Genomic DNA, 14,976 nt, shown 5'->3' on the forward strand with positions numbered 1-14,976 from the left:
CTGAGGCGTACACACAGCATTATGAGAAGGATTTGAGTTGACACAAGTCACAGTCGCTCCCATCGCTGGTGTGGAGGAGGATCGGTAGATGAATTATTCAACCAGCCAGCGCTGCTCGGTTCTGACGTCTTGTTGTGTCTTATGGGGAGGTGAGGCAAGCCAGCGACAACATAGCAGCACCTCCTTTTACAAGGCGACCGTCACATGACAGCCCCGGCACAGAGCTTCCGAGGAACCTCGATTTTCCAGAGGACAGGGCATCATTTCAGGGAGCAGCACAGGAATAATAGCTCCCTCTCAAAATGACAGCCATCGCTGCGGCACACCATCACAGATTGCTGGTCTATCACTCCCCCCCTCTTCACACACACACACACACACACACTGGGGGAGTATGAAATGACAACCCTGCTCTGCAGATAGCAAGGCATCTCAGCTTGAGTAGGTGTTCCTTCTGGCTTAGCTAGGCTTTGATGTTATTATACCGTAACAGGCAGGCAATATTCAGCTGAGATTCAGTACCTGCTACAGCTGGGCTGGCATTGCAAAGCACAGCATTTGTAAAACTGTAGGAAATGGGAGATTGGAAGAGTGATAACAGCAATCCTTTATGCTTTTTGTCACATATTTCCTTTGGTCAACAAAAAAGTTCTGCTAGTATAGTCCCTATACTCAGCTGAAGAATTGTATTTCTGCAGGCATGAGAGAACACGGAGGTATAAAATATGTATCTGCAGTCTCCTTAGTGTTTTCCAGTTGGTGGGCGCTTTAAAGTGTTTCCTCTTCGAAACAGGATTATTGCATCTCATGGCTGCCTAGATTAAGTAGTACACACTACCTAAGGCTAACACCAGTCACAAGAATACAGCAGTCCATCATCCAACGCAGTATTTATAGGGTAAGAATTTGCTGAAAAATACACTTAACTGATTTATGGTTCACAAAGCTGTGCATAGAAAAGATTAAGCAAACACATATCGTGTGGTGTAACTTAGTCGTTTATTTTAATTCCACAAATTTTTCAAAAAAATTACAAAATACTCAAATGGAGAGAACACAGGACTCACAATTTTTCTTATTATTTCTACTTTTTGTTTACATTGTGTCATCCCATGGCGACTACTAATATATACAATAAGCTTCAAGATACCAGTATATATATAAATCTTAGCAGTCAGAATTTACATTCTGCTATTGCCGCTTTGAAACAAGAAGCTAAACCATTGACAACACTTAACATCAAAGGTTTTTGGAGACACAAAATAGGGACCAAAAGGCAGGAAACAAGGCAAAAGCAAATGAGGAGTACATCAGAAGCGAGAGACAGGGACAGGCAGAAGATGGCAAAATGGAGTGACAGATTTCTCTCAGCGCTTGCAAGACTTATTTTAAGGGGGCATGACTTGGATTAAGTTGCAAGCATCCAACATGGTTGTCAAATGTTAAAACCTGGTACCCCAAATGGAAGATATGACCACTTTTAAATACATGTAGAGCCTGTGTTTTAGCAGGTACAAAAAAAAAACATTTAGCCACAGTTTTCTCAGTATCCACGAAACGTCAGAAGGTCTTTAGTGCATGGAACAAAGAGTTCACATCTCACGGCCACAAGACCAGAGAGAAGTCAAAAAATGGGCTGACATACGCTGGCATGACAGGTGAACACTACTCGTAACAGTCAGTGGCACACACACACACACACACACACACACACGCACACACTCACATACATACACTCTCACACACACACACACACACACACACACACACACACACACACACACACACACACACACACACACACACACAGCCCCTGGAGGCCAGGAGGCTGTATGTATCTCTAAGGAACTGAGGAAGAGGAAAACAATGGGGGGAAAACATAACGCAGTCCACCACCATCTATCCTCTTCTCCACAGTTATTACACGTAGGCGGGTCCCCTGTAGTGTCACAGTGAACATTATTACAGTCGAGTTGGAATGACCTGGCAAAAAACAAACAAAAGATGGATGGCTAAACCAGGTCAAAGTAAGGGGACGCCAAACCATTGTTCTAGCACTGATTCAGCCATTCACACATTTAAAACCAAAACCAATCTAAAAGTCCCATTTGGCTCCCAATATAGTAGATAATACAATTCATTTCACCAATAAGATTTAAAAGAATGTGAAACCGTTTAGCGGATTTTAAGTTCTGCCGAAATTGTAAAGTCCAACGGTTAAATTCACTCTCTGTAAAATTCTAATGAAACTTTTCTTCATTTGCTGACTTAAATACTGATCTTTATGTATAGTGATTAAAAAACCCAATTGATGGAGCTTAACGATTACTCTTTCAGTGCAATACATACATAATATATATATTTTTTTCCCATGGCTCAAGTGTGGTACTACACACTCCACAGAAGCCTCAGTGACTTATTTAGTTACCTTTTTCAAGTGTTACAAATCATTACCTTGAGTTTAGACATTTCAACTTTTGGGTGCTTGTCATAGGCATGTGATGAAGGGGATGTGTATGTGACAGCTTTATGGGTTAACAGAGATAAAAAAAATATTATGTGTACACAGCGATGCCAAGAGGAACTCCACACCTGAACTGCAACACTTTCACAAACTGTTGACTGCTCACTCACATAATGCCATGGTGCTCCCCTCTTAAAACAAGGGATAATGCTTTAAAAAAACAAAAACAAATATATTTTGGAGGTTGAAACGACTTGGTTCGGAGTCCACACCTAGTAATAATAATAATTATAATAATAATTATATGTTTATATATACTATTTACAGACTCAAAAACGCCATGCTGCAGCTTCTCTTTAAAATTATGAAAAAACCTCCAACAATGTATTAAAATAAATGTTGAATTTAAGATAGCACTTGTAATTTTTCCTTAAAACGGTCCAACCGGTCTTTTTTGTTGTCGTTTTGATAAGCACAGTGTCTTGTTCTAGCACCTACAAAAAAACGTCAGGGAAGCTTGACATGCAGGAGTCTTGAGGACGTTGTCACTACTGGCTATATACCAAAGAAAGTCAATGTCTTCAAAAATAATAATTATTATTATAATAAAAAGAAGTCCATGATAGGAACAAAACAAAAAAAAAACGACAGAAGAATTCGTGACGTCCTTTTCGGTTCGGCAAAACTGAAATTGTTCTGAGGACCTTCTGAGTGCCTCTGCAAAGACCGTCTTTGTAACAACTTCCTGTGCACCTGTGAAGCTCCGCCTCCCCTCGGCTGGTTACAACTGCTTGTCGCTCTCCTTCTTCAGCCGGCTGGAACAATAAACAAAAAACAAAATGTCGACATTAATATCTGAAATATTATCAGACATCAGAATATCTCAGAATATCTGACATTTATTATCTGTGTTAACATGACAATAATATACAGTGCAATCACAGAGTAGAAACATCGGCTGTTTCTTTTCAGGTTGTTTTTCTGCAGGTGTATTCACCTACAGTACCTGTAGTAGTCCTCCTGGCCAGGCAGAGGTCCTCCATGCATATGGTGGTGACCATGAAGCCACTGCTGTTCCATCGCCAGCCTCTGTAGCTCAGCTGACTGGGCATGCATGGCCTGGAGCTGGTGGGCTGCTGACATTGGCTGAAGACCTCCTGGTAGGTCCCGTGGGTATGGAGTACCTGGAAAGTACACACACACACACACACACACAATTTAGTCATGGAATGGCATAGCTAATTACATCCAAATAAATTCGACTGGTTTAACCCATTAAGACCTGGAACGCATCCGTGTCATTTTATGATTTGAGCTAAAAAATAATTATTTTACACTTTGGCTATTTTTGATAAATCTTGAAAATGTGTGCAAATCTTAGAATGTATATTATTTTAAAGCGAACATTTTTTAACTAAAATCTTTGCTTCTGGGGGTCCCTGGAACGAAATATTTTGAGATGGGGGGTCTGCGGCCAAATTCATATCGTTTTGGGGGTCCTTGACATGAAAAAGTTTGAGCACCACTGACATAGAAACATGTTTTTCAGAATACTGTTGGGATTTAGAAGACATTTTGTAGAATCGGCTTCAGGTCTTAATGTGTTAATATTACTGTTTGAGGGCCTACCGAAGACAGGGTGACGTAGCATCTCATGTTCATGTTGCGGCTGGCCGAGCAGCGCATTGGGGATGGCACCGTGTGGGTAGGGGAATCGGGCCAAGTGAGGTCCACCCCCCAGGGGGTCTAACGGGTGGGCCCCAGAACCCGGGGGACATACGAGACATTCACCACCTTGGTGCAGAGGGTCTTGCTGGTGCAGATGGAGGTGTGAGTGGATATGCGAGTGCTGGTGGTGATGTGGTGTGACGTTGAACATCTGCAGGCGAGCGATGGGGTCGTTGGCCACTTGGGCCATCCTCTCGGCGTGGAGCCTCTCGGCAGCCAGCCTCTCTGGGTAGCTCATCTCCGGCCGCAGCTGGGGCCCTGCTGCTAGAGCGAGCCGCTCACGCTCCAGAGGGTTTAGGCCCGGGTGGAACGAGGCGAAGGGGTGCGGGCCAGCCATAGGTGGCAACGTGATGGCTCCGTGCCGGGCAAAGTGCTCCATGGGGTTCGTGGAAGGGTGCAGGCCGTCCATCTCCGGAGGCTTGACCTCGAAGCCCGGTTTCATCCGCTCTCGCAGTTCCCTCTCCCGGAGCTCCCTCTCGCGCATCTCCCTCTCTCGCAGTTCACGCTCGCGCATGCCCGGGTCTGCGTTGTACAGGCCTGGCATGTGGTAAGCCAGCAATGGGTCCGCAGGGTTGAGCGAGACGAAGAACGGATGGTTGCGATTTGTTGGGGACATGACATGAGGGCGGGCGTACTCGCTGAGGGTGCGCAGGGCGGGGGTGTCGGGGCCGATGTAGGGTGGCACGGCAGCGATGGTGGTGGGGGGGCCGTCGAATTGTGGGCGCATGTGAGCGGGCCCTCCCATCTGGGGGTCGCCCATTCTGCCCTCGTGGGATGAACTGGCTTTCTGTGTTGAGAAAGATAAGGCATTTTAAAGCTGCACTATGTAACTTTCTACCACAGATTTGAACCTGGTTTTCCTGCGAAAGTGCTGACATTTTTTTGTCTCAATAGAAGAGCAGGGAGATCAAATACAACCACCCCAACTGTATAAGTTATATATAAGCTATAAGTTATATATAAGCTAGTGGAGTTATTAACATACTCTACCATACAGATTGGACAAAATTACATTTTATTCACTAAAGATTACATAATAGAGCACACTCAGACAAATATAATATAATAAGAGGACATTAATTTAACCCCAAAAAACTCACCGCAGCTCTCTCCAATTCCTTTTCTCGTTCCCGTTCTCTTTCTCGCTCTTTTTCTCTCTCCCTCTCCTTCTCCTTCTCTTCCCTGGCTTTCTGCTCGGCCTCTCTCTTGGCCTTCTCCAGAGCCTCTTCTCGTTTCTTGGCAAGTTTGGATGAAGCCAGCGGAGTGAAGTAGAAGTCTGTCCTGGCACAAGAGTTGTACCCCCGGTCCAGATGTTTGTAAAACCTACAGTCAGAATGGTTTGACAAACATAAAGCATACAGTCATCAGTCTGGTGATCAGCATGTTACGTATAGACAAATCCTACAACTCTAAATGAAAGGTTGATGGCTTGTGGGATGTTTGAAAATTCAAAGCGAATTCAAAAGGAAACAAACTCCCTTGATGAACACTTTTGTTGCTATGACAAATTATGTATGAAGAGCCACATTGCTATTCATTGGCAGGCGAGCCACTTAAGCATAAGGCAACTCCAGATACTTATATTCAGATGGCTTGGTTCACTCACATCTTGCTGTAATTAATCTCTCTACTCTCCACTGTGGATAATTCCAAACCATCAGCCACTTACAGCCCAAGGCTAATCGGTGCTTTCAATGCCTGTTTGGCTGCGGACATTCAATTTGCTTCCTACATGAAAGGCTTCCGTTCTAACTTAGATGTGAGTCTGTGTTGTTAATGTGTTGGAAGGCTAATCAGCGTGGCCAGACCAGACTGTTTTAAGCACAGCAGTTTTTATTTACTGATACTGCGGAGAGTGGAAGTTAAGTGTTCAAGCTAGGCATACCGTGCTGATTGGCTGGCGTGGCTGGGAGTGTTGACCACAGTGGGCTCGGGGGAAGGGCTTCTCTGTGGAGGTGGGGGGCTTTCTGGCTCTTCCATCTCATCCGGAGGCTCTTCTTTGATGTGAACAGGTGGGAGTGAGGGACCCGGTCCGGCACAGGAGACTGAGGCCGGGAGTGGCATGGAGATGGAGGAGGAGGGAGCCGAGGAGGAGGAGCAGGATGGGGGCTGTAAGCCTTGCATGGAGTTTGACGAAGGAGGGGGAGGGCCACTTGGAGGTAGAACGGGGTTGAAGGGATGAGGGGGGAATGGAGGCTGTGGTGGCCCATTGGGGTGTGAGGACACTGCGGAGGGAGGTAGAGGGGGAGCTGGGGGAGGCTGATGGCTGGACGATGGGGGGAGGGTTTGGGACTGGGTAAGGACTGGGGGCTGGGCTGGGGGAGGCTGAAGCTGTTGCCCCTGGGGCATGAGCTGAAGCGGAGGTGGGTGCGCCGATGGAGGATGGTGGGTGGATAAGGAGCTGAGAGGCTTGAGGGCAGGTGGTGGAGGGAGGTTGGAAGGCATCTGAGGAAACGGAGGTGCCGATAGGTGTGGAGGGTGTTTGTGGGACTGTGGATTGGGCATCTGTGGGATGGGCGTGGTGGGTGGGGGCTTGATGTGAGGCATGGACATAGGGGCAGGAGGCAGGGGCTGCTCCCTTGGAGGTGGACCTGTACTCTGGGAAGACGACTGGGACTGTGAGGGAGGAGTGTGTGGCCTTGGCTGTGGCTGGCCAGGGATTGATGCAGGCGGGACCTGAGACTGCCCCATAGGGAAGCCCTGAGGAGGCATGGAGTGAGGGTGAGGCATGTGTGAGGGGCCTGCCTGCAGCGGATGGGACATGGGGGGCATGGGGGGCATGGGAGGCATGGGGCCGTGATGTGAGCTTGGTAATGATTGCGGCGGGCCTTGTGACCCAGGGGGCGGAGCCTGAGTGAGAGGTGAATGTGGAGAGGGTAGCCGTTGAGGGTGGAGGGACGCTCCTGACTGGATGAGAGACAGCGGGCTGGCCTGGGGCAGCGGCTGGGGAGGTAGAGAGGCAGGGGGCGCTGTCGGGGAAACCTGTGGGGGCAGCAAAGGTGCCGAGGACGTGGGCGGGGTTGGGGCCGTGGAGGACGCAGAGGTCCCCGGCTGACACTGGATGACTGGGGGATGCTGTCCCTGCAAGAGCTGTTGCTGCTGGGCAGACGAGTCAGAGTCACTCTCGTTATCGCGGGGGCTGGGGATGCTGGGAGATGAGCTACGGTTGTCCTGGTCAATGTCCTTGGGGTCGCTGCTCAGCTCCTCGTTGATGCTGCGTCCATCAGAGCTCTCGCCCTCTCCCTCGCCCTCGCCCTCGCATTCTGACGGCGAGTCTGGTCGGTTGAGCTCCTGGTGGACGGCGGAGACAGAAGGGTAAGTGTTTTACTAACTGGATTCCTATGAATGCATAGAAACATGCACACAAAAACATTAAGCCATGATCTCACCTGTGTCTTGGACTTTTTGGCATTAGCCCTGTCGGGCTCTTCTGTGTCCGATGCACCTTTCTCTCGCTGGCGTTTGGCACTCTTCATAGGTGAGGGAGCCTCCTCCTTAATTTTCTGTATGAAAAGAAGAGATTGAAGAGACATTATAGCATAGTGTAATAACTTAATCTGACTCGTTTCAAATAGTTTGTCGTCGTAAAACCCGGAAGTGAGATTGTAATGGGTTCCCACGCCACATTGTCCAATGATTTTTTACCTTAGCTAACATAGTAGGCCTAAGAGGTTCGTTCTGTTCTATGAATAATGGCTATTAATAGGGGCCATGAATTTTGAAGCCATTATGTGCTTTTCTTTGCTTTTTTAACTTACATTAATTGACTGTGTGGTTACAAATTCATTAAAAAAAAAATGCTTTGTGGAGATGATCTTGTTGAACAAAATGTGCTAATATAAAAGGCCTCTATTTGCTAAAGAGCTTATTTTCTTAATTGATCAAAAAATCTATACAGAAATTTCACAGAAAATCTACAGTGGGAACCTTATGGAGGGAGGTAAGTTCTGGGTTGGCCTACAAAAAGACATCATCCCTAATAGTTCTTTAAAGATGCTCAAGGGGCAGCAGCCCGGACCATGTGTACCTTTGCGGGTTTCTTCATGGAGTCCGTCTTGCTGTCGGTGCTGTCTGTGCTTGCTGCGCTGGGAGAGGTGCGTCCACTGGAGCGCAGGTCCTCGTTGGTGGGTGAGGCTCGGCCATCGGGACTGGCCGTCTGCTTCTTACGACCACTACGTAGCGTTGACATCTGAAACGGCAAGAGAGGATCCACATAGGTCAGAACAACGAGAGTTTTACCCATTTTGTGTTTGTGAGAAGAATAGCGATAGAAATGATGTACAGAATGCTACTAGGTCCCGCCCCCTGGTCATTTTCTGGAATCAACATTGTTTGCGTAAAAGAAAATATATATATATATATAATAATATATATATAATAATATATATAATTATATATATATATATATATACATATATATATAGAGTACTTTTTCCAATCATAATGCATGCCTGTTTTGTACCCTGTGCCTAGGGAAAACTCAAAAAAGATGGCGGTGTAAAACAGAGGGGTGGGATGAAAAGGGGAGGAGTGTTTAGTGGGCAAACGCACCGAGCCTCGGTTTCGTCGGGTCCTCATGCTATGCTTCCCGCTGAGTCCATCCTCTTCCTCTTTGACAGGTTTGAACATAAATGGCGGCGGGTCCACGGGCTTCTCGATGGGGGGCAGCTCACCGTACTTCTTGAAATGGATGCGACAGTCTGTGCACAGCAAGATGTTCTCCCGGCCCCCGTGGTGCCAGTCCTTGGAGGCTGAGGAAAGGGGACGGCAAAGCTAATGGTGAGATACCAGCAGAGGAGTGCAAAACAATAGATGTAGCAAAGTTTTCACAGTCATGTATTATTGAATCTGACAACAGATACCATGTGTTATTATTCAGATCTGTAGAATGCCGACAGTGAATTGGTAAGTTTCCACACCTATAACAATATTGGTTCAATAGGAATACTGTTCAACTAGAAAGGTGCAATTTGTGGAAATTGCAAGTGTGGTTGCCTTGATCACACCCATGCCGTTGGGACCCAAGCTCGACGGAAGCCAATAACGGTCGAACGGTATGGACTATCAGAATCTGTGTGATGCGTTTTTATCACATGGGTCCAGAGATAATGTGTGCCAAAATCTGTAGGAAGAGCAAAAAGTGTGTTTCGGATAAAATTGAAAATGTCGAAAAATCTACTTCAATGCAAATGGCTGTGGCCTATATAGGGAAACGCGTCGTGATCCAAAGAATCCAGGGGAAAATAGATTTTGATTCTACGACATACGGTTCAAGTGTAAAGTCGGCCATTATAGCGCCACCATGAGACCGACTGGTGCAAGTATTGATTTCCTGCGTAGGTCTGAACCTCTCTACCAAGTGTGGTAACTGTAGCCCTTACAGTTTCAGAGAGAAAAATACTTGAATGGGAGTTCCCTTTCAACCACACTAATTATCTTTGACATCAAATAGATGTATAGACCAGACTTAGCGAATACAAACAATAGAAGTTTTCACACCAACAGCAATATTGTTGCAATCGGGAATAAAGTTAATTTATCTTTGTCAACTGATAGATCAAATGTATTATTGTCTAGACTTGTGGAATATGTAGAAAAGTTAGAGACTATTTTTTCAATTGGAAATAAAGCAAATGTGTAGCTGACATCTAAAAGTAATATTGATTAGAGTAGATTAGAGTTCAAATAATAAACGTTTTCACAGTTAGCAAAATCCCAGTGAACATTCTTATGTTATTTTCAACATCAAACAGATGTTTATTGTGAGTACAGTGAATAACAGTACATCAGCAGGTACTCTGTCCTTACACCCTGCATGCTGTAATCATTCACTATCACCATGTGTCATATCCTCAGGTATCAAACCCAAGACCAGGAAGTTACTACAACATAGCCCTGGTTATTAGCCACCCTCGTCTTGGTGGCAATCATGTTAAGCATCATCTGATGGGAGGGTGGGGTGTGGCATTTGGAGGCAGCTGCGTTTGAGAGAGGGGAAGGATAATGAGGTGGAGAGAGTGAACGAGCTGTGGGCTCATGTCTGATTTGATCAAATTAGTCCTGACATCCTCTGATGCCCATCTGTCAGACAGCTCAGTGGGATGCTGGTCTCACACTGATCCCCATCACAACACGAGTAGACATGCAGGTCTGTGTGATACTACCCTGCACGTGTTTCAACCTACGTATTTAAGTGAGAATATTCCTAAATGTGTCATATGTCTAATATGTCATACATATTAGAGTGAGAATAAACATAGTGCCCTGCAACATGTGTTCAGAACCACTCATTACACTTTGTTATTTTATGTAAACCTTGGAAACAAACTGAGGGACAGACCATCATTTTCAGCCGTGCCAAGAAATTCGATTTTAGGATAGAGCTATTATGGTGATCAACGCATTAACTGGTTGAGCCCCCATGACGACCCCAAAACCTATTCAAATGTTTGTATCAAAAATGAATATATTTTCTCTTACTGGTGGTGAAACAGTGGCGGCAGGCGTAGCCCTTCAGCTCCTGCTCACTGTCTTCGCTGTCAAAATCATCTTCACTGGCTGAACTGAGGTCCACTGGAAGAGCACAGCAAAAGAAAATGCACATTTAAACACACATAAACACGGATTTAAGATCACATCTCGGCTCTGCCCCGTCAAATATGGGGTGTAGCGTTTTGTATACGTACAGAACTCGCTGGACGGTGGTCGCGACGGAGTGTTGACGGGAGTGGTGGCGGTTCGTGTCTTGATGCGACGGAAGACGGGCTGGCGGCGGTGTCGGCGGTGAGCTCGCGAGCTGGCTGCCTCTGGGGTCTTCTTCCAATAATAGTAAAAGGTTATTAGCTCCCCCTGCAACAACAACAAGAGTAGTTGTTAAGGAAACTGGCAAAAATACCATAGATAACAGCATGTAGATGAATTAATTAGGTTGTACAAATACACAGTAACATAACCATGAAAGCGATGGAAATTCTGTGACGTATCAAAGGGTTAAAAAAGATACGGAATATTTTCATTAGTGGCCCTAGAAGTATCTCAGAAGAAAAAAAGTCAGTGTGTGTCAGTCCATGCCAGGTTTTATAGCTGGCCGGGTGTGTTTGTGCTATGGCTGTGTCTGTCCCAGGATTAGGCTAGGAGGCTCACTGAATGCAGGGGTATTAGGATCAGTGCATTGGTGGCTGCCTGGGTGGCAGGCGGCTGAATAGGAACAAAAGAACATGTCGGGGAGAGCTTTGGCGCTACAAATAGGGAGTGAAATGGCTCCTCGCCCCTTCACTGGAAGAGTCAATTGAACTTTAATCAAACATTCGGAGGGGTGCGCTTGCCAGAGAGCCAGGCGGATAAATCCAGTGCACAAAAGGCCGCCAGGAAATCAATATCCAACTGAAACATTAACACATGCAATCATGGATCAGAAAGCACTTTGCTGAGGCAGCCTGCGCAAATTAACAGCCGCTTTCCGGCCACACTCAAAATAATACACAAGCCTTGAAAATTGGCGACGGGAGTCGGGGCAATTATCTAGTTTCCTGTGGGGCTTGCTTTGCTTTCTCTCCCACACCATGAACTCTCATTTGTTAGTGGTCTTCCAACAGATCTATAATGAATTCATGAAGGGGTTAGTGTGATTGTTAGATGAGCTGTAAGTCACCTGTAATCTTTAAGGCCCAGAGGACACTCATCTACTATCTAAGGTCTGTTAAACTGCTGCTCTCTGGGTTTAATGGCTATTGATTGTTTTCCTTTCCCGTGCTTTGGCTGGGCAACCTGACATAACTTAGTGCATACATTGGTCTCTACAACATGTTAACGGCTTTGCAGAAAATGGCTTAACATAGTTTAGTGAAGATTATCCAACAGCACAACTGACAGCATCAGCTTTGATGAAATGGTGTACTTCTTAAAGTGGCTGTAAAAGGTTACTTGCTCTGAACAGAAGAAAAAGTATCTTATAAGCGTATGAACATGTGCAATCATAAGCACAGAAGAGCAAAAATAAATAAATCATAACCCACACACCAATGTCAATAATGTTTGCATTAATAACATTGTAAAGAATACAGAACACACACACACACACACACACACACACACACACACACACACACACACACACACACACACACACACACACACACACACACACACACACACACACACACACACACACACACACACACACACACACACACACACAGTTGTCCTTATCTGGACAAATACAACACCATTTCAGGCTAGTTTGCCCTACCATGTTTGCTGTGAGAAAACACTGGCCGATGATCACGTGGTTGTTCCTTTATCTACAAGCCTTTAAATGTCTGACATTAAGGTGCTAGATAAGTTCTTTCTCAGTGACTGTTTTGATTGGCAGAAAGAGCTCAACTCCATTGGCTTAGGCCAGTTTAATAAGATCCCCCTTCATGTAGCTCTGAGGGGATATTCATATCCACCATTGCCTGTAGGACTCCCATGTTATCAACCAGAGCAGTGCTGGGAACATTTACTGAGGGCGTTGTACCTCAATGAAACCTTCTCAAATAGCAGGTAAATTAAGGTGCTGTGCTGTGGCAAAGCCATTGCTTCAGCATAAAGCTAGCCCAAACCCCCAGTGCTGCTTAGCTCTCAGAGAACCAAGGACTTATGCAGTTGAGCACATCTGGAATAGTGGGATGGATTCCACATGCCTTGTGAGTGGGAGCTCACAAGAGGAAAACCACTGTTACACACTGGACAAATAAGTTATACTTATTTGGGTGTCACGCACGCAAAAGACCAGATATACAAGCCACAACACGTCATGCAGGGGAGTGCTGCAGCAAGTTGTGAGCTTGCAGATCTGCTATTTTTGGCACAACACCAGTGTGCAACCAAATATAAATATGCTTAACATAAAGACCAGTTGGATGAAGTAGGAGCGATGCAGTTTCCATCAGTGGAACTGGGTTTCCAGCAACAGGCAAAATATATTTGGAAGTTCCACTTCAAATGACACACAGAGAAAACAAGGTAGACTAACACTTCACCCAACAGCTACAGTACTTATGATTCATTAAAAGTCAACGTGCGTTTGTGCATCCATGTCAGAGCAGGTAGAGAACATTTAATTTATTATTTTCTCTCCTCTTGCTTCCTTCTCCAGCTTGGCGGGCCAGCCAGTCTGCCTGCCATCCAGACAGGCGGGCGGGCAGGGCGCAGGTGCTGAGTGAGAGAAGGCAGGCGTCCTGATGTGAAATCTAATTGAAATGTGCAGATCAAAAGTGGCGAGCGGTGCCGAGCGCTGGCTTTGCTCCGTGCTTAATGACTGTTCTCAGCAGTGCCTCTCTGCCTCCCTGTGGCAGGCTGACAACCACACGGCCTCAACAACAGCTTGGCAAGATAACGGGGAAAGGTCACCCTGCCCCTCCATCACTTACACCATGTCAAGTGCCATTATATTATGCAGGGACTAATGAAAACATTAACTTGAGCTTTTGAATTGGGAACTAACAGGTGCACAGATGAGCTTGCAAGAGCCATGTGTGAAATACAGTAGGCGAAAGAGGAAGAACCAAAGGGAGAAAATGTATGGATCCTTACAGGTCAATTACTAAAATCAGTTAAATGAACACTCTTGATTTTACTGTGAAATAAAAGAAAGAAGATACTATGGAAAAATAACAACTGATGTTTATCATTGTGTTCTCTTTATTTTCCTCTTGTACAAATACCAAATTATGAGATCTAAATTAGTCACTCAAGTAAAGCAAATACTTTTTCTTTCTTTGCTCAGGCCAATATTTCTATATGGGGGCAGAATAAGCTATGATACTAGGATGAGAGGAGTTCTGCTCATTCCTGTGGCTGACGGAGACCTCATGCCGTGAATTAGTGTCAGAGAGACAGATTGACAGTTTAAATACCTCTACTAACCTGCCTTGTCTGTCAAGTGGGGTTTCCCTGCAAGCCGCACAAGGCGGCATCGCTTGGACTCATCTGGTACTTTTAAATGTCACTGAGCCCTCGTCATGCTGGCATGTGCCCAGGGCAACACTGTCGCTTTCATTACCTTCTATTCTGTTTTCTTTCAATGTGTAAACAAGAATATCTACTTCGAAAGTAAATGTTGCCGTTTTCTCATCACAGTCATTAAAAATAAAACATGACTGTAAGCAGTATTGTTTTTGTTTTTTTACATGTGTTCCAATGGCTCCAATACAGTAATTATTTAGTTACAAGCTCGTGTTAACCCATTAAGACCTGAGGCGATTCTTAAAAATGTTTTCTAAATCCTAACAGTTTTTTGAAAAAAATCTGAAAAATATTTTTTCACGATTTTTCAAAAATAGCAGATCTACAAGCTCATCGCTATGAGCTTGTATATCTGCTATTTTTGAATAGTCAAAGAAATCTAAAGTGACACAGATGCGTTCCAGGTCTTAATGGGTTAATACTTTATTGGTTAAATATTTATAAAATCCACAGAGACTACCCTATTCAACCATGAGTCTGTGTTTTGGGCATTATATAATTGTTTTGTCATTAGGGTTAGGCGAAAATGTCTAAAAGTTTTCAAAAGTAGTGAAAATAGCACTTCCACAAATTACGATGCGCCACATTGTGAGCTTGTAGATCTGCTGTTTTCGCTACCTTTGTGTGACACTGTCATACGTGGAAGTAGAAAAAAGGGCAATGATTTATTTGTTTATATAAACATATGATTATTATATGGAGGTACAAGGTTTCAGTTTGACAGTGACGATATGCTGTATACACATGTACAGTATCTCTATACAGAGAAAGATATT

At 45.0% G+C, this 14,976-nt stretch overlaps 1 protein-coding gene across 6 annotated transcripts in view; it reads right to left on the reverse strand.

Moving 5' to 3' along the window:
- Positions 1–980: 980 nt before the first annotated feature.
- Positions 981–14,976, reverse strand: part of rerea (arginine-glutamic acid dipeptide (RE) repeats a) — a 174,532-nt gene continuing 160,536 nt past the window's right edge. For 3 of the 6 annotated variants that reach the window (XM_084070209.1, XM_084070208.1, XM_084070212.1), the window contains 10 exons: positions 10,879–11,041; positions 10,673–10,765; positions 8,744–8,943; positions 8,220–8,381; positions 7,582–7,695; positions 6,078–7,483; positions 5,293–5,515; positions 4,094–4,979; positions 3,462–3,648; positions 981–3,279 (listed from right to left, as the gene is read on the reverse strand). In XM_084070209.1, coding sequence (XP_083926335.1) covers positions 3,246–3,279; positions 3,462–3,648; positions 4,094–4,979; positions 5,293–5,515; positions 6,078–7,483; positions 7,582–7,695; positions 8,220–8,381; positions 8,744–8,943; positions 10,673–10,765; positions 10,879–11,041 — 3,468 coding nt within the window. In that variant the 3' untranslated portion in view covers positions 981–3,245. The remainder of the gene's footprint in view (positions 3,280–3,461; positions 3,649–4,093; positions 4,980–5,292; positions 5,516–6,077; positions 7,484–7,581; positions 7,696–8,219; positions 8,382–8,743; positions 8,944–10,672; positions 10,766–10,878; positions 11,042–14,976) is intronic. The other 3 variants (XM_084070210.1, XM_084070213.1, XM_084070211.1) reach the window with 2 other exon arrangements.

Source organism: Gymnoscopelus microlampas (assembly GCF_963454915.1).
Source record: "Gymnoscopelus microlampas genome assembly, chromosome: 10".
Lineage (NCBI taxonomy): Eukaryota > Metazoa > Chordata > Actinopteri > Myctophiformes > Myctophidae > Gymnoscopelus > Gymnoscopelus microlampas.